Genomic DNA, 27335 nt, shown 5'->3' with positions numbered 1-27335 from the left:
CAATCTTAATATCTAGAATATTATGTTTAATTGTAATTTTAAAGAACAAACCATACATATTCAAGCAAGAAATCTACAGCATGCCTACTCAATCAGGCCATACAATTTTCAGAATTTATGTATCAAGCATATTGAACAAAGAAAGTAAACCATATGTTTTCCCAGACATCATATGCTGGAGAGTCAATCTAAGAAGGGAAGATGGCACTTTATCAGCATGGTTGCTGGTTAATCATTCCTAATTTCTATTTTGTCTTCACTTCTTTTTTCCTTGTGTTTTATCACTAATTTTTTTCTCCATATTTAGAATACAACAACCAACAGCAGAACAAAAAAGAAAATTTTTTCAATAAAAAAAAAAAAAGCATGCTTAGTTTTTGCTTTCTAATGTTTTATCAGCAATAAAAACAGAAATTGAGAATGATTTCCATTTCTAAGATTTCTTGAAGAGAGCAAAGTCATTGAATTGACAATTGATTTAAAAAATTAATAATAACAATGATGGAAATACCTGAGCTAATCTGTGAGATTCAATTCCCTTCCTGATAGAACCCAATATGTTGTGAAATTTAAATACCTCAACTCCTCTTATATAGCAATAGGGATTACTCAAGAACCTGAAATCAAAGTAACCAAAGGAATGAACCCAAATTCGTAAAAAATAAATAAATAAAACATTAGGGATTACCCCAAAACTTGAAATCAAAGTAACCAAATAAATGAATCCAAATTTGTAAAAAATAAATAAAAAATACGCTAAAGATAGAACATGGCTCAAACAATATGCGTATATTAATATCAAGCCTAGTTAAACAGATATACAAAATGAGTACATTTGATTCAAAACTCATAATCAACCAAGCCCACCAAGCCACCCTAAACAATCAAAATCACAAAACCACTCTCTCACTCAGGATTGAATTGTTGGACAGACTGTGATCTACATAAGTCTGCAGCAATTCTAATATCTAGAATATTATGGTCAATTATAATTTTAAAGGACAAACCATACACATTCAGGCAAGAACTCTACAACATAGATAGCACTTTATCAGCATGGTTGCTAGTTAATCATTCTTAGTTTCTATTTTAGCAAAACCTGATTAATGTCCACTTCTTTTTTGCTTGTTTAAAATGCAACAGCAAACAGCAATTCTAACAGCAGATAAAAAACAGAAACAGCAGAATGCAACAGCCAATAGCATATAAAAAACAAAAAAATTTTAGAATGCAACAGCCAACAGCAGATAAAAAACAGAAAAAAATTTCAATAAAAAAAAAAGCATGTTTAATCTTTGCTTTCCAATGTTTTATCCAAAAACCTGAAATCAAAGTAACAAAATAAATGAACCCAAATTCGTAAAAAATAACTAAATAAAGCATTATAGATTACCCAAGAACCTAAAATCAAAATAACCAAATAAATGAACCCAACTCTACAAAGGACGAAAAATCTCCTAACCAACAACCAATTATGCAATTATGCATAATTTTCAAAGATCTTAAGTTCATCATGGGAAGCTTTCGGATACAATTATGCATTCCCAATAACAGACCTCTCAAACTTTGGTCTGCAAAATATCCATTCTAGACCATCATTTTCAAAGATCCTCCTATGTCTCATCCTTTAAAAATATTCATACAAAAAAAGTATTGCTCTCATGAGCTATAATTTATGCCTTTGCAGGTGCTTTAGCCTTTCAAGTGATAGAAGAGAGACTGAAAAAGGGAAGAAATAGCTCTTCAATCAATCTTCTAACAGAAGACTTTGCACAAAAATAAACCTAAGGACTCAAAATTCCAACTATACAGTCTATATGAATTCACTTTCTAACATACCATTCATATTTCCACAAAGATGAAAATTCCATACATACAGAACAGTCCTCTACAGAAGCATTTTGACCTAATTTATACCTAATTTATACCTACTTTATATTGTTTTGGCAACTTAAATGAAACTACAACTCAAGTCCATATGTAACTATCCATGTATAATACAAATATGGGTCTTCTGCATTAATGATGCAGAAAGCACTCAAGCTAACGAATATTCCCACCAAAAAATGCAAGAAAATGGTTGGCCTCATTGTATCAGCTTCTATATATTAATCCTTGAAATTTCTGAATTCTGCAGAAATTAAAGAACATATCCGCACAAAAACTCATTAGTACCGAATACCGATTGGCGAAGGCAAGACAATCATAGTTGTGGAGTACATAGTTAGAAAGATGAATGTGCATACGTACTGATAGAAGCAAGTCAGTTCTATTTGATTCTTCCATCTAAGATAAAATAATTGCCAATTTCTATTTTGACCAAAAAAAAAAAAAAAAGTCTCTTGACAAAAAATTCCTTGACAACAAACTAAAAGAAAGAAAAATCTCTACTGTAGTTTGATAGCTTGATCAGCTTATGTATACTATATCTGGCTATGGAGAAGCGCTAGATAATTCACCAAAATTTTCAAGTCTGAGCATAATCAGAATCAACTACTCACATGAAGATTCAATTTCAAAGAAAAATACAACAGAGCATGTTTAACGCTTAAGCGGCAACTTCCTGTGCAATTTTTTATTTCATTTGTATCTGTGTTTTTTGTAGGTTGGTACAGCTTTTGTTCTGTTTGGTGCTTTTGGTTGAATATAATTTCATACATTGGGCATGAAAGCATAAAGGACATGGGAATGCCATGTTACAATGTAACGATTATACTCTCTGTTAGGTCCCTGGATAGATTCTGGTGCCAAGCCGTGGCATGAGTTGGGGAAAACGTGAACAATAGGCTAAGAGCTCTTCTATTGCTTTCATAGTTCACAATGGGCTAAGTTTTCTAAATCAGCATTACCCCACCATCCAAAATCCTTCAAAAGGCTAGAGTTCAGTACCAAAAAAAGAGTTGAGGTACTGGGTCAAAACATGCAGTCTGCCTCAAAGTTGTCAAATTTTCCTAAAATACAATGTCTAATGCAGAGGCCTGAGTACTCAGACAATTGTCTAATGCAGTATCACATGAATGGTTAGAAAGAGTTTTCCATTTTGCAGACCTATGCCTTAGATCAACCATTATTAGGGTACAAAGACTAATTTGATGGTCAATACCAAGGACAAAAATATTGATGCCTTATAACTGTTTCTTTATTATTCCTATCCATTATATATATTGTCAAAATAGTTTTTCCTCTGTAAAAGGACAAAAATTCTGTAGCTTTTGATCCTTTATTGCTTCGTTACAGAATTTGGCAAACCTGAAATCTATCAATTTGGAAAGCTGCCATCAATTCAATATAAAAAAATAAATAAAAAAATAAAAAAACATGCTCAGTCTTTGCTTTCCAATGCTTTATCCAAAAACCTAAAATCAAAGGAATCAAATAAATGAACCCAAATTCCTAAAAAATAACTAAATAAACCATTAGAGATTACCAAGAATCTGAAATCAAAATAACCAAAAAAATCAACACAACTCTACAAACCAACAATCAAATTCATGAAATAAAGACCCAAAGATCTGTTAAAAAGTTGATGAGATGCATACCTGAAGACAAACGATGCAAATATTCGCAAGGAAGAAAGATGGAAGCCTGAGTCGAAGGGTGTAGAAAAGATGGAAGCCCCAACATATTCGAATCTTCACCACAATCTTTGTTATATTGATATGAGGTGTTTGTTGCTGGGTGCTTCGTGCGCGTTGTTTAAGTGAAAATGCTTAACCAAAGGAAAATTAAAACCTCAAATATTTGTTCCCTGAAGAAAAAAGAATAAAGAGAAAATTAGACGATCGAAACACTTATAGTAGCTGTGATTTTTAAAACAGAAAAAGATAAGTAGAAAAGGGTAGAAGAAGAACAATTAAATAATTTCAGTGAAGTCTCACCCATTAAGAAAATCAAATCTGCTAAAATCTCCATCAACCCATGGCTGCCCCCCAACCAGCTGGTTGGAAACAAACTGAAGCCATGGCTTTGTCTCTGCGAACCAAACCCTCTCAACGAAGGAGGAGGGGCAAAAACGGAAACAAAAGAAGCTGTTTAGTCAAGGGCAGTTTCGTCAATTCACTGTGCAGAAGGAAAAAAAAAACAGAAACAGCAGAAAAATGAGGGGCATTTCCGTCATTACACTGTGCTTAGCTACAGTGTTTAGTTGCACTGGGCTTTAGTATATATAGAATTTCTCATATATTAGGTAAGGGATGAAAATTCTGTGCAGCTTCTTGGTTCAAATATTTCATAGGCTTCCGTTGAATTTTTAATCATTTTAGTTATTTTCATCAACTACTAGTCTTGTACTATTCACAGTCAACGGTCTTGGTTTTGTGATCATATCTTTATAAATATGATTGCCTCATGCTGTCCATTCTCATCTTTGGGTGGATAAGGTGTTGATCCTACAGTACTACTCCATGTAGGAAGATTACAACTTTTCTCTTTCCGTTGTTTATCTTTCAGATTACTGGCTCAGTCTTTTTATATCCTCATCGCCTGCATACACAGTTCATCCTTTGTATTGTTGCAGTGGGATCTGATTTCTGTTTTCTTGGTGTTGAAAGCTTTCAGTTTCAGAAATGGCGCAATTTGGTGGAAATCCCTTCTTCAGTTGCAGAAATTGCCAAAATCCTCTTGCGCTGCGTGATGATCTTGTATCTAAAAAGTTTGTGGTGAGCAATTAAGTGATGTAGTTGAGTTGACTCCCTTTTTATCAACAAAATTTTGGATGAAAACTAAAAACTTATGCTATTATTATTTATCCCAAAACTTATGGCATGATATTTGATATATATTTTTTCTTTACCCTCCTATGTCACTATGGTCAAATCCGTTACTTGGCCCCGGCTCCTGAAGAGGAGCTTCCTGAACCGGAATCCGGGGCCGGGAGAGGCCATACTTGATGAATGAGCTTGTTAGTTTGGTTAATTACTTTGGTGTTTTGTTCTGTAAACAAGCACCAACTTAAATAATCTTATGATCCAACAATTTAATCACAAATGTATGCTTATATTAATGACTATATGTGCAATTATATATCGAACAATGAAATGGGTTGTGTTATTTAGACAAAATCGGGGGCAGGATATATGTTCTCTCATGCAATGAACATCATTGTGGGACAAAAGGAGGACAGGAAGTTGATGACTGGCGTTTTCTCTATAGCTGACATATTTTGCAGCAACTGTGGGGAGGTCTTGGGTTGGAAGTACGTTCGAGCTTATGAAATATCTGAGAGGTACAAGGAAGGCAAATTTATAATTGAGAGAGCAAAGATTGCCAAAGAGTACTAATAGTAATTCCCCCCCATTACAATTTACAAGGCACTTTGCTGCTCATAATAATTCCATTTGGAAACTCTTTTTTCACTTGTTTGTTTGTTGAGAAATGTAGATTCTCATCTTTTTTATATTTATAATTTGGGACAAATTTGGATTCGGAGGCGCAAGCATTGTTTGTTGGGTAGTTTTTCCACCCACAAATTGCTGGCATGCTAGCGTCAAAGTGCGTGGAGATGTTTAAAACAGAGATCAAACTATGCAAATCTCTTAAGAGTACGTTCATATAATTTCAAATACTCATGCAGCATATTAATCAAGCACAACATAAAGCCAGCAGCAAGAAGAAGTTAACGTTTCGGCTCAACCCGAAAAACAAGAGCGTAGCAAAGTATACTGCCATCAATAAATAAAATTCCTCCTTAAGCATTACTAGAACACAATACAAAGATGATCTCAAGATTGTGAAAGAATTCTATTCTATTGTTCTTGGAAGTTGGAAAGAAGACAACTGATCAAACAAAAATACAAGTAAACGTGAACTGTCATCAAGTTTAAATCTTCTGTAACTGATGTTTTACATCATTAACTAACAATAATCACACATTTGAGGATGTTTTACTCACTAGCTGTGTGATCCACTATCCCCATGCACCGGATGCCGCCGAATATCAAACTGGTCAACAGACTCCAAAGGAGTGGCCGTCTCATTTCTGATCCTCTTGATCTTAGGACTTAACAATCCCCTGTGCCTAAACCCATACAGCGTAAGCACCTGGTTATCTGCAAAGTTGAAAGCCCTCTCCATGCTGCTCAAGCACCTCTCAACAGGGTAATCCCCGTAACTTCCACAAGGCTTGCAACCCACAAAATGGGTCACAAATGGCCACCTCTCGTCACCCAACCCCGGATGATACTTTTCGATCATCTCTTCATACCGATCCACCAATCCAGCCCAGTAACCGTGCAAATAGTAGGAATTCTCAACATACACCTTCTCCATCCATTGATCCTTCTGTGAAAGCAACAAGTATATCAATGCTGACTGATCATCGGCCTCAAATGCCGGCCTCCCCTTCAAATTGGCAGTCAAAATCTTCCCAGCCTCCTCTCTTATCGGACCCTTGGGACCCATTGGAGCCCAAGCATCAAGCAAATCCAAAGACCACTGGCAATTCCTAAACAAAAAACTACCGGTATTCAACGCAATCCACGACTTCTGCTCAAACAACAAATCCGGGTACCCATGAATCACAAGATTATGACTATTATACTTGGAGAGTGGAAGCTCAAACACCATATCAGTAAACAATGCATCACTGTCCATCCACCAAATCCACTCAACCTCAGGATGCGAAAGCATCAGTTTTCGAATCAAAGGCAATTTGGCCCAATAGCCAGCAAGTTCCTTATCTAGATGAGCTAAATTATATACAATCTCAATGCCATGAAGTCTACAATAATCAATCTTGTTCTTAATTACTTTCAACAAATAATGGTCCCCAATTGGGTTATCACACGGCTTAGGAGGAGACCCAGTTACGAGCAAAACGCGAGGCTTACCGTTAACCAAGCTCGGGAACTCAGGGTTGGATTGAAGCCAAGCCTTCCGCTCTTTGTCCCAATTCACGATCTTGGGTCCCAGAGTGTATGTGATGTTGGGGTTGATCTCGGTCTGAGTCAGCTCATCCGGGTCGTTGGGGTCGGAGTCGGATCGGATCTCGGCGAGGATCCGATTGGTCTCCTCGATGATGTTCTGGTTGACGGCGTCGGCCTCGGAGCTACCCAGGTTGCCGACCCCGATTGTGCCTCGGAGGACAAGGATGGTGACGAAGCCGCAGAGGATGGTGATTTTGATGTTGTTGAAGGTCTTCTGGATCTGGCGGCCACGTGGCAGAGACCCATAAGCACGACCTGCTCGGCCATTGGCTGAGGTTCCAGTGGTGCTAGTGGGCAACCCACCAGCACTTCTCTTCTGAGCTGTAAAACTACTGTCTTGACCCATCTCTCTCTCTCCCCCTCTTTCTCTCTAAAACCTGCTCAAACTGTATATGTATGTAAATATATGCTGTTGGCTTGTGTAAATTTGAGTGTGTTTTGGGTTTTTGGGTGGTACTGTAAATTTGTATAAAAAAGGCTAGAAGAAGCCTGGAAGACGCTGTAAAACCCTAGAGGAGGGTGATGGGGAAGAAGAGGACATGGTGGGAGTGTTTGGTTATGGCGAGGTGGCAACTGCTGGCGAGGTTGGTTCGAGGTCCGTGTGATTATTTGAGAGATGATTAGAAATTGGGGAAATGTAGAGACATGTGTCCAACACCGACTGTCGTGGGGCTTTATGTCTTTATATTTTATTGTCTGATCTGGATTTGGACTATTTTTTTTAATTATTATTTTTGGCCCAAATCTCATTGGGTCTCGTCGAAAATGAATATGGAGCCCGGATTTACTGGACCTCTGACCTATGGTGATCACGTGTTTCATCTCCCATGAGAGAGAATTGTGGGGCATGCCTTCATCACCATACATTGTGTTCACCGGTAGAATCATGTCAATGTAATAATGGTATTTGATGAGGTATCTTGCAAAATTTGTGATATCTCCAGAATAAATGATTAATAATGTTATCACTGCATGTATGGTTCGGGGCACTAAACTTTAAGTCAATGAAACTGTCATGTGTAATCCCCGAAGATGAGAATGAAATATGTTCATTTTCGTATTTTAAAACACTGAAAAGTAAAGGTTAAGAAATGTCACTTTTTCATTTCTATTTTTAGTGAAACCTTAAAGAAAATACTTTAGTCATATCTCATTCGACTTCAATACAATAGCTTGACACTTTGATGAAGAGACACACATTTCTAATTTACTCATTTAAGATGAGAAAACAATGGATGTCTTTTTTATTTCCTTTCCAACCATAACTATAATCTCCAACCTTTTAATTATTTCAGAGTCAATGGGAGCCTCCTAAGCTTAGCAGCTGTGTCCGGCCTGTTCTGCACCTCCGCCTCCACGGCTGGAATTTGACGCGTGGTACCAAACCACCAAGAAACGCGTTTCAGCTTCGAAACGCCGACTTGTATTTTCCATGAAGAATGTTCACTCCCATGCCACTTCAAGCGCGTGCAAAACAATACCCTCCCCAATTCCACGTCGTCTGACTAAACCAACTGGGCATGTGAGTTTGGTGCTAGATTGGGGATCGAGGGCCCCACAAGATCCCATGTCAGCTGCTATGTCAGTCTCCAGTGTCTTGATGCTTATGGTCCATGTGCCATGTTTCAACTCCCTGTCCCTCTCTGGCGGATAGCAGGCAGAGCAAGCCTTTTTTTTTTTTTTTTTTGATGCAGTTGCTTGCTTCCCCTTTTCATTTTTTAATTTTTCAATATTTTTATTAGCAGGGTTTTATTTCCATTTTTAATTTGATTTTTTTTTGGTAATATATAAATTAGCAGGCCTCATTAATCTAATAAGATGCAATTACTTGCGGTGATGATGCTCAATTAGACGCAAAGAAGACAACTGTGACAAACAATTTAATAAAATTGGGTACAAATTTACCTTCCTAACTTTCTGGATCACAAGGATTATTAAATTAATCAACCAACTGGTAGACTAAAATGTGATGAATTTACCAATAGTTTACAACTTGGCTAAAATTACAGAAAAGTGAAAGAAAACAGAGTTACAAAAAAACATATAAAATGTGATCATTTGATACAATTTTCCCTAAGCTCTCATTACAAGTTTACCAACCACTTCAGATTCAAAGCCAGCTCAACCACTATCACCAGGCAAAACACTCAAAATTCAGTTCATTTGGCCAAATGAGTAACCATTCAAACAGAACAGGCATACAAACATTGTATTTCCATTACCAATGTCATATTGCTTCAGATATTTTTCAAGAGTTTTCATTTTCAACCAATGTATACGGATACAGAACCGAAGGGAAAGCTAAAGAAAGAAAACGGTACAAGTTATAGGCATACCGGTTAAGTTGCAGCAGATTTCTTCTTTTCCTTCTTTACCTTCTTAATTTTCTTCTTCACCTCCATCTTTGTCATCTTCTTCTTCACCTTCCTCTCTGTCATCTTCTTCTTGGTCTTCTTTGTCTTGCCCATCTTCTTTTTAACTTTCTCTTGATCCTTTGCTTTGGCGCAGTCTATAAGGCTGAGCTTTTCCTCATTCCTTATTGGCTTGAAAACCTCTGTGATTGAGGGGTCCAACAAATCACTTGAGCAGCGAAGAGTTACACCCATAGCCATGGCTTCATCCCAAAGTTCTCTACCCTTTTCAAAGTCCCCTCCCCTACAAAACTTGGGAATCAGCACATCATAAACAGGTCCATAACCACCCAATGAGCTTGCCTTCATCCTTTCAAATAGCTCAAGAGCATAATATGGTCTCTCATTTCCAACGAGTATGCCAATCAAATCATAGTAGAACTTGCAATTCGGTTGCAGGCCCTCTGCAAGCATCTCATCCACCATCTTATTTCCTTTACCAAATCTGCCGGACAAATACAACACTCTTGTAACAAGATAATAGCTGACCCAATCCGGAGAACAACCTGTTTTCTTCATAGTCTCAAGAATGTTACAAGATTCCTTGACTCTTCTTGTTCTTCCCAAGCAAGACAGCAATATATTGTAACTAATGGAATTTGGAAAAATTCTATATGTCCTCATCTCAATCATCACATTTAAAGCTTCGGGAACAAGTCCAGAAGCATTGCATTTAAGGTTTTTCATACAAAGGCTCCTAAGGAATGTGTTATAGCAAAACAAGTCTGGCATGATCCCAGCTGACTTCATTTCTTTGATTATTCTTCTTGCTTCCTTCACATTCTCCTGCACAGACCATCCATATAAGAGACTCTTATAAATGCAAGGCTCTATACCAGCAATCTTATCCCTATGGTGCCAAACAACCCCTTCTGCTCTCTTAGCATGCCCTCTAGAACAAAGCGCATTGACAATGCCGGTGACTGTATGACCATCTTGAGGACACTTGTATGTGCTCAAATTCTTAAACAGACCCAATGCCTCATCTTCCCTCCCCAACTTGACCAAAGCCTCAGCAACAAGGCCAAAAGTCTGAGCTTCCATTGCCCTTCCAGTCTTCACAAGGTCAGAAAGTAAAATGTGCATTGCCGTGTGGTCCTTCTTCTCCGCGAAAACCCGAATGCCATAGTTATAATCCTTGTCTTTCAAACCATAATCCAAATTCTTATGACACCACGAGAAGAACCTGAGCAACCTTCTAGTGGGTGCTTCGCTTTTGCAAGAATCAATGACTTGGGTCACAAGCGACGATGTCAAGGAACCTGTAAATTTATTTAGACTCAATTCCAAATCATCTAAACCGCCAATTGCTCTCGAAACAATAGTACACAGCTCTTGTAGCTCCGGCGACGCAGGCAACATGGTAGAGTAGTAAAAACACAAAAAGTGTTGAGATTTCTGAGTGCTGACTGCATTGTACAGCAAACACCTCCGCCATTTTGATATCAATACAGAACGCATGTTCTATGAGGATATTCGTCAAATAGTTAGACTGCATTATATAAAAAGCTTGACCCCAACATAGTCTGCCAGCCCCCCAACATAGTCTGCCAGCCTACTGCAAAATGAGAATACTTACCAACGTTTTATGACCACTAATTTGTAATAGCCGTTAAACGACACGTCAATACGTGTCCCTTGAATCCAACAAGGGCATAATGAGACACTCGCAATCTGCCAGGCCTGCAATCCTCAAATTCCATTACTGTGCCTGAGATGGTTAAGTTGGCAACCCCAAAGTTCTCTGATTGATCACCGATTCAACCCTCTAATGCCGAATTCGAAGTTTTAGAATTAAAAAGTTGATAACTTTACGCTTTAATCTGATCAAGGACAATTGGGTAGCTGGTGGAATTGAGATCGAGAAGGATGAGTGAGGTATTTGAGGGGTACGAGCGCCAATACTGCGAGCTCTCCGCCAATATATCAAAGAAGTGCACGTCTGCTACCGCTGTTGATGGAGGTAATAAATCTCTGAACAAAGAAATGCATTTGCTTTTTCTTTTCGTTTTTCTTTTCTTTTTGTGGGTTATTGGGTTTGGCAAACTCAACATAAAAAAATTGCATTTGGGTTTTTTATCCCAAAAAGAAAAGAGTTGTATTTGGGGTTTATTTTTATTATTATTATTTTTCATTTCGTATTGGTGGGATGCATCATGAATTTGGATGTTTTATTTTTCTTGTTTAGATTAAAATTTTGTATATATGCACTTGTGAGAGACTTTAGTATGTGCATAAAAGATGGTGTTCTGTGAATTCTTGCTTTGCAGAGGGAAAAAAACAGAGAATTGCAGAGGTAAAAGCTGGATTAGATGATGCTGATACTTTGGTATGTCACAACTCCGGTTAATTTTCATTGCTTAGATGTGTGTTTTTGTTTATGTTATTAGATTAATAAATCATGCCATGTTGGAAAAACTATCCAGCTTAGGAAAATGGACCTTGAGGCAAGGAGTTTGCAGCCAAGTGTGAAGGCAGCGCTTCTTGCCAAGTTAAGAGAATATAAGACTGATTTCAACAATCTTAAAAGCCAAGTTAAGAGAATCACATCACCTGTTGCTAATCATGCAGCCCGGGACGAGTTGCTGGAGCCCGGAAGGGCAGAAACCTTGACGGTATTTTCTCCCTACCTCTGTGTTTGTGAGCGTGTATGTGCTCATGTGTGCATTGCTGCATGCATCTATGTTTGCTCGTCATAATTTTCTTGTTCATGGCATGGGACGTTTGATTATGCGGCAGACATCGAACGATCAAAGAGGGAGATTATTGATGACAACCGAAAGATTAAATCAGTCGACGGACAGGGTCAAGGAGAGTAGAAGAACAATGCTAGAAACAGAAGAGCTTGGGGTCTCAATCCTCCAAGATTTACATCAACAACGCCAGTCTCTTCTACATGCCCATAATACAGTATGTGTGCTATGCCTGCTAGCCTTAGTTACTCTGGCTTTATGCGTGACATTGCCACAGAAAGCATAGGCTTGTTTGTTGCTTGCTTCTGTGCCTAAATTAATCTGATGAGGATATGAAATGGTTGAGGTGGTAAACCTAATTTTGTTTCTTCCTTTTTGACAGATCCATGGGGTGGATGGAAACATTAGCAAGAGCAAAAGGGTCCTGACAGAAATGACAAGCAGGATGAATAGGAACAAATGGATTGTTGGCTCCATAATCGGAGTCCTTGCCCTTGCCATCATGCTTATCCTTTATCTTAAGCTTACCCGCTAGCCTATACTGCTGCTGCACTGCCTTGTCTAATTTTACCGATTTGACACTTCATCAAACTCTCCTTGTTCTTTATGTTGTTGGATATTGTTTCTAGCTTCTCTTTTTCTTCTCTCCAAGATCTTCACTAATTCCAGCGAGGGGCAAACAGAGTTGTGTTTTTGTTGTGTCTTACAAAATTGTTGTTGGAATGAAGGAAAGCAAACCATGGACTCTTACGAGACGAAAGCATGGCTGAAAAAAAAGGACAGAGAGTAGAACGTTTATCAGGGTGAGCACCTAAGTTAATCTGAAAACCCATTTTGAAGTCCTACTGAGATGAATAATGAAATGCGTCCCCTTCTTTGTTCAGTAAACCACTAGTTCTACATCAAAGAAAGAGAAAAAGCTTACCATGCAGGCTCTTCATATACTGAACACAAAGCTAAGGAAAAAGATACTTACATTATGATATTTAAATGACTACAGAATTCCATACCAACAAAAGGAAAAAAACAAAAAAAAACAAAAAAAACCTCCTCGATTATCTAAAACTTCTCCATTGAGACATTATTCAAAATCTCAAACATTTCTTCACAAAATACATTCGGAAGATTAACATATTGCCAGTTTGGATTTTGAATATGGTGATGAATCAAGGATGAATGCTTCCTCACCCCAGCATGCAGAATTTGTGGTTGAAGAGCTCTATATCATGTGTCTTTTGGGAATTTTTGTCCCTGAGCAAGATGGGCAAGGGGATGCTTTACCAAGATCTGATCTTTGATTTTATTGAATTAGAACCAGAAGCTTGCAGCCTTGATCAATGTCCTTCAACCAATACGTTGATGCACCTAGTATACTTCAATTAAACGGGCAGCACCAGTCCCCACTCATCACATAGAGAACACCAAAAGATGCAGGTAACTTCCATAATGAAAGGATTACGACTAGAAGGGAATTAATGCATCTTAGGAATGAGACAACTGTCCCTCATAACCAAATACGACGACTTCAATATCAAGAAGCACCATCTTCCGGGGAGGAATCCCTTGACACAAGCTCTTCATCATCCTTTTCATCCTCCTCCTCATCATCATCAACAGAAGCAGGTTCACCATTAAGATCCACATTTACACCATTTAACTTCCTCACAAACTGTCCCCGCACACGAGGCCTCCTTTCGGCAAGTCGTTTTCGATTAACATACCGGATCTTTTTGTCAAAACACCGCTCCTTTCTCTTTTGCCTAAATTTAATCAATGCTGCCTCCCTTCTGTCAACCTTATTTAGATTCACTTCGGTTGAAGATGAGTTTCCAAATGATGGCCATGAATGAGTATTAGGCATTTGACCAGGTTGTAAGCATAGACTAACCGGGTAATAGGGAAATGACGCCATCCCATTTACATGTGGAGGGCAGTGTGGAAGATGATTGTATTGTGGCATAATAGCTGTTGTAGCATGATTTTGCATATCATGCAGATTCTTTTGATAAACATGGGCCGATGATGACATCATAACTTGATTGACAGCCCCAGACATATAATATTGATAGGCAGCTTGGGCAGGTGTGCCAGAAAAATCATGTTGACGTTCATTTCTTGGATGCACAGGCATCAGAGAGTATCTATCTTCCTCAGCACTCTTTTGATTTTGAAGTTCCATTGATCCAGATGGGGTACTAGACCTCTCCAATGATAGAGAATCTGGGATACTATTGCTGCTTGGCAAGTCGTCTCCTTGTGAAAAGCTTTCCCATGCCTCTCCATTTCCATGTACTTGGGGATTATCAACCACTTGGAGACCACATGCTTGATGTTTCTCTTCCATCCTCAAATGTTCAGCGGTAATGTCTTCAACACGGGCAACCACTTGAGAGTTGATTGTAAGTTTGCTTGATTTAACATAGGTAAAGAAGGCAGATGACTCGCCAATCTTTAGTTCGCTCTTTTTTGGGCCAGATAAAAATTTTCCTGAGGAATATTATCAGAGAAGCGGGCAAAAGTTACCCAAGTGGTAAAGATGAAAAATGGCATACTGAAAAACCATTCTGCTTCTAAGGAAAAAGTTACTCAGATCAGTGAAGTCAAATGAATGATGCAGCTAGACGCAATACACAGCCCTTAGCCATACATGATGGTATCTAGTGAACACATGTTCATCGCATATAATATAACAAGAATTATCACTGTTGCTGTTGTCATCATCATTAAAAATAATAAATAAAACTATACAAGAAGTTCGGAAAAAGCATTAAACTTTTCTCACATACTTGTTTTGGAAAAGAAAATGAAAACAATAAAGACTGCAGTAAGACAAACAACTACAGGCTCAATGTCAATGATTGTCTCTAGCTTTAATTGTATTAAACTCTCAAAGTCTTAAACGACTGTCATCTTTCCAAGCATAAACCAAACTTAAGCCAAAACCTCAAAATATTTTCAGAACTCAGCTTGAGGAAAAAAAAAATCAGAAAAGGCAGTAAAATTGAAATGATGATGTCTCATGATATTACTTTAACTGATCCTATGTATTCATACATCACGTGTTTCAACTACACAAACTATGATTCATTTATTCAAATGCAATGCGGAAGATGATAAACAACATTAAGCTCAGGAGATGCCCGGACTTTGGGAAATCAGCAATTTAATTGTCACAAGTGGCTCACCAGTTTGTCGGTCACTTATTCCAGGAACATCAGGCCGAAATTCTGATATATTCTTGGGTGGAAGCTCCACAAAAGCAGCAGACTAAAAAAAAAAAAGTAAAAAAAAAAAAACATAAAGAAGAAGAAGCCAAAACAAGAAAAGAACATATATAAATACACGTTCATAGTCATTATAAACGTCACTGAATTTCCTAGGGAGCTGGATCCACATATGAATAGTTAAGCTTCACAGTTTCAGCACAGAAAAATGAATTTAGGTTTCAGCAAAGAAAATGTAGACAAGTAAACCATGATTGGTCCATGACATTGTGAGTAGTATGTCTACTTGGTTCATGGTTGAAGTAAGAGCTACTAATAAGTAATTAATTTAATCTTAAATGAAGAGAAAACCTAAGTTCCTGTAGTTAATTATGAATTATTTGACAGATTCATCCCGAGTCCTAACTGAATTTTCAGAGTCCAACAGTTGTTTCATCTCAAATCTAGTTCAGCATGAGTTATTACTGAATATATGATGTCTGCTGGTAGAGGAAAATAGAATTTCAACTAAAAAGATTTATAATGAGTTACATTCAGTTTTCAAGCCATTAATGTACATTTTAAATATTTAACATCTAAAATGTGTTACTTAGATATATACAGGGCCCTTCAACGGCCGGATCCTGCACCTCAAAAAATATCTATGCATATGTACTCTTAGGTGTTATGCCTAATCTAAAATGCTTCCACATGTATTTTGAGTAGCACCATGGACTCTTATATTGCTATATAATCCTACTTGGACTGATTCCATAGATGACCCAAATAAAAATCAAAACAACGTATAAAGTTCACATTTCACATCTTGTATATATTGCATATTAGACCCCTCTTAGACCAATACAAGCAAGACTTATTACATGATGCAGCGTCAGTAGAGATATTGGTCTCACAATGAACATATTTTTTAGTTTGTATGTATTTAACAATCAAGCTTCAGCTCTATATTTATTAATTATTAAACCCAACTTCTCTTCTTTACTTTTCAAAAGAATAAAATAGCATAGTCACCTTATCTTCCCGATGAGCTGACATTCCTATCTCTGGATTGGCAGACTTGTCATCTGTGTCATCCGAGAATAAGGTAGTACTGTTTGTATTAGATCCGCTAGGGTCTGATATCACTGGATCAACATAATTCAAAATGTTCTTCTCTGCTAGCCCAAGCTGCCAAATACATAAAAATAAAATCTAATTACTGATTTGAGAGGAAATAGTGTTCTAGTGCACGTGCATCAATTAGGTAGTGGAACTTGAAAGAGAGGTATTGCTGATACACAGACATGGCTCTTTGAAATAAAGGTCACGAACTTTAATTTCAGATGAGAGAAGGCTGAGAAGCCAAGTAATCTAATTGCATGCTTTCTTCTGAACTACCCAAGATAATACATTCACCTAAGAGGGTCATAAAGAGATACTAACAGCCTAAAGCAACATCAACACCTATATGATGGCAAGGGGCAAGAGAAGATTGACTGGTATGGAAGGGGTAGGGGTAATTAGAAGAACAGCTCTAGAAACAAAAACATCAAAGTCATCCAAACGAACCATGCGCCTTCTTCTCCACATGTGTGTCCACAAGTTTAGAAGCTCATTAGTTCGTAAAGGCTTCACGAGATAGTCTGCTGCTCCAAGCTTCAAGCACTTAACAACAGTAGAGACCTCGTCTTTTGCCGACATCACTAACCAAAAGAAAAGGTTCAACAGTGAGGTTAAGACAATACTTTTCCTCAAAAGGAAATATTTATCATTAAGTGAAAATGGCAACGGTAAGACTAAGAGCAAGACATGCTTACTGATTACAGGAATGCGCCTTAACTCTCTATCCCGTGTGATGTACTTCAACATTTTCATGCCTTTGTTCATTGGAAGGTCAACTTCAGCAAGTATGAGATCGATATCAGGCCCCTCTGCATTCAATGCATCAATCACCTGTCTAGGAGACCTCACGGAAATAACTGTGAAGCAAAGAAATCAAGAGTCATAATTTAACACACGCACATCATCTTCCATTTTCTTAGCAGCCAAACAGAAGATAAACGTTAACATTTTCCTAACTAAACTTCAGAAACCAAAGACTACCCCACACCAAAAAACAAAATTTAAGCACACGACTCAACAAAATTCAGCACCACATGCAGTAAATTAATTAAAGAAATAAAATAAAATGATATATTACCCTGGTAAGAGCATTTCACAAGAAGCGTGAAAACCTCTTCCGAACTGTACTCGTTGTTATCGCACAACAAAATTCTCACTCTGCTCCTGTCTATAAACCCATCAGCACCGCCGCCGCCGCCGCCGCTATCACCAGCTTCACAGTCTCTGTTCAAATTCAGCTCCTTAGACTCCATAGCCAAAACCCACCAAAGCCCAAAACCACTCCGAAATGAAACAGCTTTAAAATTCCATCACCACCCCAAACCCACCCTCAGGCAAATACTCTGATACTAGAGAACCTCCATGGCAGAAAACTCCACTTCACGGCCTCAATCAGAGTTCAAAATTAGGGTTATGGGGGTCTCCAATTCCCAGTCAAAACCCAAGCCCGCCGTCCGTACAATCGAAGACCCCGAGCGAGCTGAGCCGTCAGTTGATCGACGGTTGAGAATTCTTGACCAGCAGGGGAGCGGATAGAATAATTAAGAGTAAAAAAAGTTCCGAGCTTGGATCACCGGCCAGCAGCGCACGGTAGCACAGCCAAAATCGGTCTGACTCGGCCTTGCGAGGCCGAAAATGAAAGAAAATGAAAACGAAAGAGCCAAAAAGAACGAAAAAACTAGAAAAAGACTAGACGGAAAGTAAAGAAATTATTAAATTCTCAATCCGCCTATTGGGTATTGGGTATAATTGATCTGTTGTATCTCTCAGCTCCGTCTGTCCAATTATAGAAGGGATATTTTTATTTTCGGCACGGGTAAAGTTACTAACGCGCGCCTACACGACGACAGGCGCATGATAGATAAGAGGAGACGTGGAGGGTTGGGGGACAAAAGAAAAGTGCAAAAGGTTTGTGTTCAGGTTAGGATTGTTTGGCAGAGACAGAGAGGACTACATGGATATGTTTATTCATTTTTATTTTTGGGTTTTCCTCAGAGAAAACATGTCAAATTGTTTTTATTCTTTTTTGGGAAAGTGAAATATATCACAATTTGGCAATTGTTTGTATATATTTCCACATCCATCAAAGTTGCAATTGGGTTGATCATACAACTGCTTCAACTATAATGGGAATAATCTAGTTATAAAGTTTATAATTAGACTGCATTTTATTATACGTTGTTGAACCACAATTCAAACTTTGTCCATAAACCCTAATTCAAATGATATTGGGGGTGCAAAGATGAAGGGGTAGAGCCTACATTAAACTCTTGTTGTGAACAAAAAGAGAAATAGAACTCAAAACTTAGAAGTTAGGCTCCATAAGATATAAAGTGAGTAATCTTGTATGAGTGAAAAGAGAATGACCAATATTTTCTGTCATGAATTCCTCAGACATTCAAAAAACGTGTAGAAAGGCTAGTCCATATATAAACGATGTAATATACCATTTACTGCAAAACAAGAGGAACCTCCAAATCTATAGAAGCAGAGCATTTAGTTGATTGACAAGCGGCACGTGTAGTGCTGGAAATCAGTAGAGAAAGAAAAAAAAAATACTACTGTATGGGGGGAGCCTTTGCTCTTCTGCGAGAGTTTTGCTCCACATGCAATTACCAGATTAATCTCACAAACATGTGTCTGTCACATCCTTACCGAATTAAAAATGAAGCACAATAAACACATGCTATTATCTCAGAATCAAAATAACACATGCTTTGAAAAAAAACATGTTCAGTAGGGGACTTGGGGACCATCTTGCAACATCATGACATGGATGAAGCTGAGCTGCATCCAGAATTCTGTTACTTGCCTAACCAGGAACATTTGTGGCTTGTTTTCCTACTTGCCCTTGTGATGGAAAAAGATAAAGTGACATGTAACGACTGCTTGTACCGGATCTGATCAGCTGATAGAATCTCAACTACATGATCTCAGAAGCTGATCTCACTCAAACTGGCTCAGTATATATATATATTTCTGTTTATGGATGGATAAAATAGTGGGGGGTAGCAAAGGCATCACAGCTTCAACTTGGGTTCAACTTTTAAGATTGTTCTGGGGTACCATATGAACTCAAATTTAGCACATTGCTAACACCATTAAAGGACATCTATGGTTATTGCAATTTGGAGACTGGAGGGCTGCATCGATAAAATCTGAAATGTTTGTTTGTAGAAGGAGAATTATGAATGAAAAGATTTACAACCGTCCACCTGAACCAAAACTGTCAAGAAGCTGGAAAAATAAAACTTTTATCCTAGACAAAATTGCTATTAAAAGTAAAAGAGAAAGAAAAACGTCCTGGAAAAGTCACTGTTCACTATCATTATGTCGTCAACATACTCAAGGAAGCATGAGAAAGCCATGCTAAGCGAACCAGCCAGATTATGAGCTCAAAATAAACCCCTCTGTAACTCCTTTCCAAAATAAAGTTACAAAAGTCCAAGGTGATGAATTGGTGATGCTTACATGTACGCATTCAGGCGCTTAACTACATGGTCTCTATAGATGATGATTTGCTATGTAGCTGCCTATCATGCTGAATTGTGTATAAATAGATCAAATTAATTGTCTTCAAAATATTACTAAGCTATGGAAAAAAAAAATAACAAAATAAGAAACGTAGTTATGATATTTTCATGATTATACATTCCGTACGAACAAAAGAAAAACAAACTTCTCCTTTGAGATATTATTCAGAATTTCTCCTTTGAGACATTATTCAAAACTTCTCCTTTTGAGACATTACTTTGAAAGTAAAACGTTCTTTACTAAGAATTTGGAAGACTAACCTATTTCCCATTTGGATTTTGAACATGGCAACGAACCAATGATGAATGCTTCCAATCCTAGCAAACACAATTTGCGGTGGAATAGTTGATTGACGAGCTCTATATCATTTCTCTTTCGGGCTTTTGTGATCCTGAACAAGATGAAGACAATGATCTGATTTTTTATATGATTGAAATTAGAACGAGAAGCTTGCACCCTCAACCAATATTTTTCAACCGGTATGATGATGCTCATAGGATACTCCAATTAGACAGAGCAGCCAAATTCTCATGCATCCACATAGGGAGCATCTAAAGATGCATGCAGGAACTTCCAAAACAAAAATTTTACAACTACCAAGTAATTATCACATCTTAGGAATTAGAAAATTCCCGTTCATGTCCAATAAGAATGACTGTAACATCCAGAAGCACCATCTTCCGGAGAGTACTCCCTCGACTGAAGCTCCAGATTTACACCACTTGCCTTCCTCACAAATTGTCCCTGCACACGAGGTCTCCTTTCAGCAAGTCGCTTTCGGTTAACATACCTGATCTTTTTATCAAAACAAAGCTCCATTCTTTTTTTCCTAAATTTAATCAACGCTGCCTCTCTTCTATCAACCTTATTTAATTTCACTTCAGTGGAAGATGAAATTCCAAGTGATGGCCAGGGATGAGTATTAGGAATTTGACCAGGTTGTAAGCATATACTAAACTGGTAGCAGGGGAATGGAGTCATCCCAGTTACATCTGGAGGGCAGTGCGGAAGATGATTGTATTGTGGCATAATAGCGGTTGTAGAATGATTTTGCATGTCATGCGGTTCTTTTGATGCACTTGTGTTGATGATGACATCATAACTTGATTCACAACCCCTGGAATATAATACGGATAGGCAGCTTGGGCAGGTAAGCCAGAAAAATCTTGTTGAAGTTCATTTCTTGGATGCACAAGCACCTGTGAGGATTGGTCTTTCTCAAAAATGTTTTCATGTTGAAGCAACATTGATCCAAGTGGGGTACAAGACCCCTCCAATGAAAGGGAATCTGGGACACTACTATTACTGCTCTGCAAGTCATCTCCTTCTGAATAGCTTTCCTGTGCCTCTCGACTTATGTGTACTTGGGGATCATCCACAACTTGGCAACCAAATGCTTGATGTTTCTCTTTTATCCTCACTTGTTCAACATCATTGTCTTCAGTGCAGGTAAGTGTGCTTGATTTAACATAAGTAAAGAATGATGATGACTCTCCCATCTTTAGGTTACTCTGTTTTGGGCCAGATGAAGATTTTCCTGCAGAATATTACCTCAAAATAGTGGAAAAAGTTCTCAAAAGGTAAAGATGAATGACAGAGAAAAACCGTTCTGCTTCTAGATGACTTTTTTTCTTTACTAAGATCAGCTAAGTCAATTGAATAATGCAGCACGTCCATCACATATATATATCAGAATTTCTCATTGTCATTTTTGTCATAATCAGTATAAACAAAACCCTACAATGAGTGAGAAAAACTCGTTAGACTTTCGTTTGTTACGTACTTCTTTTGAAAAAGATAAAGGAAAGTAGAGACTAGAGACTCAATGTCAATCACATTAACTGTCTTAAATTCTCAAAGACTTCAATGAATGTCATATTTCCAAGCATAGACCAAATAGAAAAGTACTCTACTAGAAAAAAGATCAGAGTCTAACTAAGTAAACCAAATAAATATAAGCTGAATAGAATTCTACGGCACAAACAAACAATCTTGTAATCAGTTTCAAATTGGAGAAAGAATTTTTTTCCCACGTACAGAAACTTCAAACATAGCTAATCATCAAAGAGACAGTAAAACTGAAATCATGTCATTTCATGATCTCACTATTAAATGAATACAAGCCAAATAGCACCCTGCAGCAGAAGAAACAAGCTTTTTAGATCAGATTCAAATTGGAGAAAGATTATTTTTTTAAACGAAAATTTTATTTTAAGAATAGTTTATCATCAGAAAAGAAAGCAACATTAAAATGGTGTCTTCTCATGATATTCCTATAATGATCCTATGCATTACAGAAGATGATTTGTTTCAACTATGCATGCAAATCACGATTCATTTGCTCAAATGCTATGGAAAGAAGATAAACAATATTTGAAGGTCAGAAGACGCCTAAACTTTGCAAAGTAGCGTTTCAATTGTGACAAGTGGCTCACCAGTTTGGTGGTCATGTGTTCCTGGGACATCAGGCCGAAATTCTGATGCATTATTGACTGGAAACTCCATAGCAGCAGCACTAGAAAACTAAAAAAACAAGACAAAATAAAAACGAAATAAAAACCATATAAATGCACACTCTAGGGAGTTGCAAGGACAAATACAAATAGTTAGGTTCCAGCAAACAAAAATAAAAACTTAAACAAGTAAACCATGATTGGGGCGCATGTCTAGGTGGTTCATGGTTATAGTCACTAATAAAATTTGGATGTACAGGAACAAAACATCAAAAAGTCATGCAACAAACCATGCGCCTTCTTCTCCACATGTGTGTCCACAAGTTTAGAAGCTCATTAGTTCGTAAAGGTTTTACGAGATAGTCTGCTGCTCCGAGCTTCAAGCACTTAACAACAGTAGAGACCTCATCTTGTGCTGACATCACTAACAAAGATAAAAAGGTTCAAACAATGTCAATGAGGTTAACGCCATAACTTTCTTGCAAAAGAAAAAAATTTATTAGGGAAAATTGCAGTAATAAGAACAAAACATGCTTACTGATTACAGGAATGCGCCTTAACTCTCTATCCCGTGTGATATATTTCAACATTTTCAAGCCCTTTCTCATGGGAAGGTCAACTTCGGCTAGTATGATATCTATATCAGGTGCTTCAGCATTCAATGCATCAATCACCTGTCTTGGAGACCTCACTGAAATGACTGTGAAGCAAAGAAATTAAGATCCATGATTAGAGTTTGACACAATTTGAATTTTGGAATGAGATAATCAGGTTCCACTTTAGATGGCTCTCTAAAATCAGATACGATATGGATTTCAATACAGAAATTACTACAATCTAAGCTACCTAACAACTTGTAAGGCAATGTTACTGCAGGATTTCAAAGAAACTCCTAGGGCATTCATAGCCTTGTTGTCATGTTCAGAATTCTTTATACCTTTCAATAAAGAGTTTCTAGATAATAAAAATACATAATAAATAATAAAAGACATGGAGAAGGGAAATGAGCTAACAGAAAATCAAGCTTTAACAATTTACAGCTTTAAGCAAGATTGTTTCAACAGGTGGCATCTAAAGACCAACCTGATTTTCCTTCCATTTTCTTAGCAGCCAAACAAATGATAAGCTTTAACAATTTCCATTGCAAAGATAACCAGTAATTAATGAGAAAAAGTTATGGTAAATAATATATTACCCTGGTAAGAGCATTTCATCAGAAGGGCAAAAACCTCTTCCGAACTGTGCTCGTCGTTGTCACACAACAAGATCCTCACTTTGCTTCTGTCAATGAACCCATCACCACCACCACCACCACCACCACCATGTTCAGAGTGCTTCTTCAAATTGAGCTCCTTAGACTCCATAGCCAAAACCCATCAAAGCCCAAGACACTCCAAAATGAAAACAACTTCAAAATCCCATCACCACAACCACAAAAACCGCCCTCAGGCAAACTCTGATATATTAGAGAACCTCCATGGTCAAAATGGGGAGATAAAAATCATCACTTGAGGTCCAGTGCTTCAATCAAAGTTCCTAATTAGGATCAGGATTATGGTTCTCAGTTGCCGGAGACTCCAATCTCAGCAACCACCACGGCCACATCGTACGGCTGGCGGAGCGGCGGGCCGTGAAGAATTACATACAAGTGAAGACTGTCAGTTGATTGACGGTTGGGATTGCAAACTAACTCGGGTAAGGATAGGATGATCACATTTCTCATTAAGAACAAAAGTAAAGAAGTTGGTCTAAGATTAATTTGTCCACAAAACTTCATGATTGCTCGAGTTTTTATTTTCTAGTTTTTGTTTGATCTGGATTTGACATGGCAGATTGTATTGTAAGGAATAAGTCATATAAATTCCAACCACAAAAAGATTAAAAGAAATGAAAAATAATAATGATAGGTCATAAGAGATGGAAAGTCAGATTATTTACTAAATCAAAATATTGAATTTTCCAACTCCTCAAAACTTGCCTATGAGCGAGCTTAAGCGGCATTGAAGTAAAGATGATGAGAAGGTAAAACTTGACGTTCAAATTTGTTCACCTTGCTTTTTAATACCACCGATTAGATCTGGAAACCATTAAAATACTTTGTACCATAAAGGCAAGCATAAACTATAAAATAAACCCTTCTGAGCCTAAGCATTGCCTTCATGGAGCATAGGTTTATTTTCCTGGAACAATTTGGTTTTTCAAGTTCATGGATAACCAAACTTTTATTTGCAACACACAAGCTCAGTAATTATAATCATGCCATTTATTTTTTTGATATACACAAAGTTGGCTCTGGATCCTCTGGAAACTCTTCATCTCTGATAGTGTCATCTAAGACCAAGATGTTGTTCGTAGTTGCTTCAGCTGAAACCACGAGACTAATGCTCTTCTGTGGATGCTCGAGCCCCTGTAAGAGAGAGAAAAGTCAAGCCAAACGAAGTACACAAACACACAAACACAAACACAAACATATACGAGTGTTTTTCGATTCAACTGTTTGTCTAGTTGGTCATATGGAAAGCTTTGAGTACAATGTTGAAAACACTCAGTAACCAGCCATTCCCAAGTGGTTAAAAGATAAGACAGATGCCTACCTTAGGAGGCTTCCTCTGCCTCCAAGAGTGGATCCACATGTTTAATATCTCATCAATGCATAGTGGCTTGACCAGATAATCAGTAGCACCAAATTTTAAGAAATTGTAAAGAAAACGGCTTTCGTTCTGCGTGGACAGCACTTCAAAACAGCAAGGAAAGCAAAGTAAGATGTGCTGATTTACACGGCTTGGCAAGCATATTGTTTGTATCCATTTTGATGCAAGAAATATAGTGCATAAAGTTTGTGATGTTATATATTCTTCCTTTTTAGACATTTCAACTTTCTTTTCAGAAAGTTTAAAGAAACAACAAGAAGTAAAACTAATAAGCTTACTTATCACTGGGATATGCTTGAAATGCAGATCCTGCATTATATATTTCAACATTCTCATGCTTGCATCTATGGGAAGGTCAACTGCAGCAAGTATGATATCAATGAATGACCACTCAGCATTCAGAGCATCCAACACCTCCACAGCAGAACTTACTGATATTACTGTTATACAAAATTAAGGATCTTAATTAATTTTCTAAAGATGTTATAAGTCATAACCTACATGGATAGATAATATCAGAATTCAAGGTTGCACATGCTAGAAGACAGAGCTGCTGCATATTATACATCCAAACTCCAAATGTTTGTAATGTAAGAAAACAAACTAATTGGGAATTTTGTTTCAGCCCATAATCAACATGCAAGAAGAAAGGATTGACATATGCATATATGTACGTTACGTTACATAACATTACGTACCCTGATAACAGCATGTTGTCAGTAGTGTGCAAACCTCCTCACAACTCTCCGCATCGCGGTCACACAACAAAACTCTTACTCTGCTACGATCTATGGACATGTTCTTGCTCTTAGCTCGGCTGCCACCATGTTGCCTGCTGCTGTTGCCAATGTCTATTTGCTTACCTTTCTCCATTGCAATTCAGATCAGCAGCACACAAGCACAAGGCCTAGAGATGCACATATCCATGCAGCAATCAAGCTCCCATGCTACAAATACACCAGTTACCCAACAAAAAGTTTGGCCTACCAAACTTTGGTTCTGCTTGCACGGTGCACGGCCTCCAGCCAGATATTTTGAGGATCTGATCATAAATTTTGTAGCACATGTCTCTATATATATCTAGGACTTCAGCCAGCAGCAGCATCTCACCTTTTTCAGAGTTCTAAATTAAGCTCATAGCTCCTTCTCCATTTTAAGGATTAAACCCCATTGTCTCATGGATTACGACAACTAAACTCAGTGCATCAAAATCATTTCAGAACTTAACCAAGTTATGTTATGATCTGCACAATCACTGTCTTGGACACAATATTTGTTCCAGAATTCCAAATTGAGATTGATTTTCTCAAAATAATCAAATTGAAATTAATGGATTACCTGCAATAAACTAGAATTATATCCAAAACTTCTATACCATTTACTGCAAAACATGAGGGAAACCCCAAACCCAAATTTATAGAAGCAGAGCATTGTGTTGATTTACATCTGTATCTATATATACGTGCAGTATGTGGACACTGCTAGAAATTAGTAGAGAGAGAAAACAATGAAGTACACTGGATGCATGGGAGGCTTTATCCTTTCCCAAGATGTTTTGCTGCACATGAGTATATTGTAGCCGTCACATCCTTTACCAAATGACAAAATATCAAGCACATGCATGATTTCATCCACCAACAAAAATGCAGCCACATGCTTAGCAAAACATGTTTTATTAGGCCCTGCAGCGAGGGACGATCTTATTAAAGATAATGACATTGGCTGCTCTTGCTGTGTTACTTGCCTACTTGCCCTGTGGACCGGCGACCGGCTCCCATTCTCTCTGCCGCATGTGCTCCCTCTCTCGCGATGGCTTGCCTTGTCCTCCCCTTTGTCTGCTGCCATCTTGAAGCAAGAGTTTGGGGTTCTCAAACCCGTTTCTCTTTCTACTTGGCAAACAACCTTCAGAGGTGCAAATTAAGAACATAGGATGATCATGGAGATACTTATCTCTATTGCAGAAGAGAGAAGCATTGAGGAAGAAGAAATTAAGGTTGTTGCTTCATGGTTGTACAACTCCTTAACAACTTAATTGTAGGGATAAGGTTGTTTGTTGCTTCCAAAATTGGAAGTGAAATTGACCAACACTCCAAGCTTACGAGTATGTCTACCTCATTTCATTTTTGCTACCATCCATCACATCCTTTACCGAACTAGAACAAAATCAAGCACAATATTCATCAAAAGAATAAAATATCAGCCACATGCTTGGCAGGTTTCAAACATCAGCAGCAGGGGCTGCATGCAGAGGGCCATCTCATAACACCAAGACATGGGCCAGTTTTTAAGAATTTCTTAAGTTTGATTAAAAGGTGATTTTTGGCTTTACAAATATACAACATTCC

At 37.8% G+C, this 27335-nt stretch overlaps 7 protein-coding genes and 1 long non-coding RNA gene across 9 annotated transcripts in view; 2 read left to right on the top strand and 6 right to left on the bottom strand.

Moving 5' to 3' along the window:
* The window catches only part of LOC117627444 (pentatricopeptide repeat-containing protein At5g61370, mitochondrial), a 12758-nt gene extending 1847 nt beyond the window's left edge, over window positions 1-10911 (bottom strand). Inside the window, exon 1 of the mRNA XM_034359556.1 lies at window positions 10609-10911. Within this exon, the coding sequence (XP_034215447.1) occupies window positions 10609-10795 (187 nt within the window). The 5' untranslated portion in view covers window positions 10796-10911. The remainder of the gene's footprint in view (window positions 1-10608) is intronic.
* On the bottom strand, window positions 1323-4000 carry LOC117627455. The gene is made up of 3 exons (XR_004585772.1): window positions 3879-4000; window positions 3540-3748; window positions 1323-2131 (listed from the first exon to the last, which is right to left on the bottom strand). It is a non-coding gene; the product is annotated as an uncharacterized LOC117627455 (long non-coding RNA).
* Window positions 4232-5434, top strand: LOC117627453 (protein yippee-like At4g27740). 2 transcript variants are annotated; one of them, XM_034359569.1, is made up of 3 exons: window positions 4232-4405; window positions 4517-4658; window positions 5055-5434. In XM_034359569.1, the coding sequence occupies exons 2-3, from the start codon at window positions 4566-4568 to the stop codon at window positions 5277-5279; spliced, it is 318 nt and encodes a 105-aa protein (XP_034215460.1). In that variant the 5' UTR covers window positions 4232-4405; window positions 4517-4565; the 3' UTR covers window positions 5280-5434. The 2 variants fall into 2 exon arrangements, with proteins under 2 accessions (XP_034215460.1, XP_034215459.1); XM_034359568.1 differs by having other exon boundaries at window positions 4236-4405; window positions 4551-4658.
* On the bottom strand, window positions 5636-7573 carry LOC117627446 (probable xyloglucan 6-xylosyltransferase 5). The gene has a single exon (XM_034359560.1). It carries the CDS (start codon window positions 7267-7269, stop codon window positions 5890-5892), a length of 1380 nt encoding a protein of 459 aa, XP_034215451.1. The 5' UTR covers window positions 7270-7573; the 3' UTR covers window positions 5636-5889.
* Window positions 10912-10975: 64 nt separating the features above from the next.
* On the top strand, window positions 10976-12731 carry LOC117627448 (vesicle transport v-SNARE 11-like). The gene is made up of 5 exons (XM_034359562.1): window positions 10976-11297; window positions 11605-11663; window positions 11761-11949; window positions 12074-12244; window positions 12410-12731. Exons 1-5 carry the CDS (start codon window positions 11204-11206, stop codon window positions 12560-12562), a joined length of 666 nt encoding a protein of 221 aa, XP_034215453.1. The 5' UTR covers window positions 10976-11203; the 3' UTR covers window positions 12563-12731.
* A 147-nt stretch (window positions 12732-12878) lies between these two features.
* LOC117627443 (two-component response regulator-like APRR1) lies at window positions 12879-18145 on the bottom strand. The gene is made up of 6 exons (XM_034359555.1): window positions 17431-18145; window positions 17048-17209; window positions 16800-16933; window positions 16263-16418; window positions 15213-15294; window positions 12879-14514 (listed from the first exon to the last, which is right to left on the bottom strand). Exons 1-6 carry the CDS (start codon window positions 17603-17605, stop codon window positions 13559-13561), a joined length of 1665 nt encoding a protein of 554 aa, XP_034215446.1. The 5' UTR covers window positions 17606-18145; the 3' UTR covers window positions 12879-13558.
* A 1773-nt stretch (window positions 18146-19918) lies between these two features.
* Window positions 19919-24163, bottom strand: LOC117627937 (two-component response regulator-like APRR1). Its single transcript, XM_034360257.1, is given in 6 exon segments — window positions 19919-20951; window positions 20954-21423; window positions 22322-22409; window positions 22630-22763; window positions 22878-23039; window positions 23535-24163. Coding segments are annotated over 6 exon segments (1452 nt in total). The 5' UTR covers window positions 23704-24163; the 3' UTR covers window positions 19919-20522.
* A 198-nt stretch (window positions 24164-24361) lies between these two features.
* On the bottom strand, window positions 24362-26956 carry LOC117627939 (two-component response regulator-like PRR1). Its single transcript, XM_034360259.1, has 4 exons — window positions 25689-26956; window positions 25269-25430; window positions 24934-25073; window positions 24362-24746 (listed from the first exon to the last, which is right to left on the bottom strand). Exons 1-4 carry the CDS (start codon window positions 25861-25863, stop codon window positions 24603-24605), a joined length of 621 nt encoding a protein of 206 aa, XP_034216150.1. The 5' UTR covers window positions 25864-26956; the 3' UTR covers window positions 24362-24602.
* Between the last annotated feature and the right edge of the window lie 379 nt (window positions 26957-27335).

Source organism: Prunus dulcis, chromosome 5 (assembly GCF_902201215.1).
Source record: "Prunus dulcis chromosome 5, ALMONDv2, whole genome shotgun sequence".
NCBI lineage: Eukaryota > Viridiplantae > Streptophyta > Magnoliopsida > Rosales > Rosaceae > Prunus > Prunus dulcis.
This window is presented reverse-complemented; position numbering and strand designations above follow the sequence as displayed.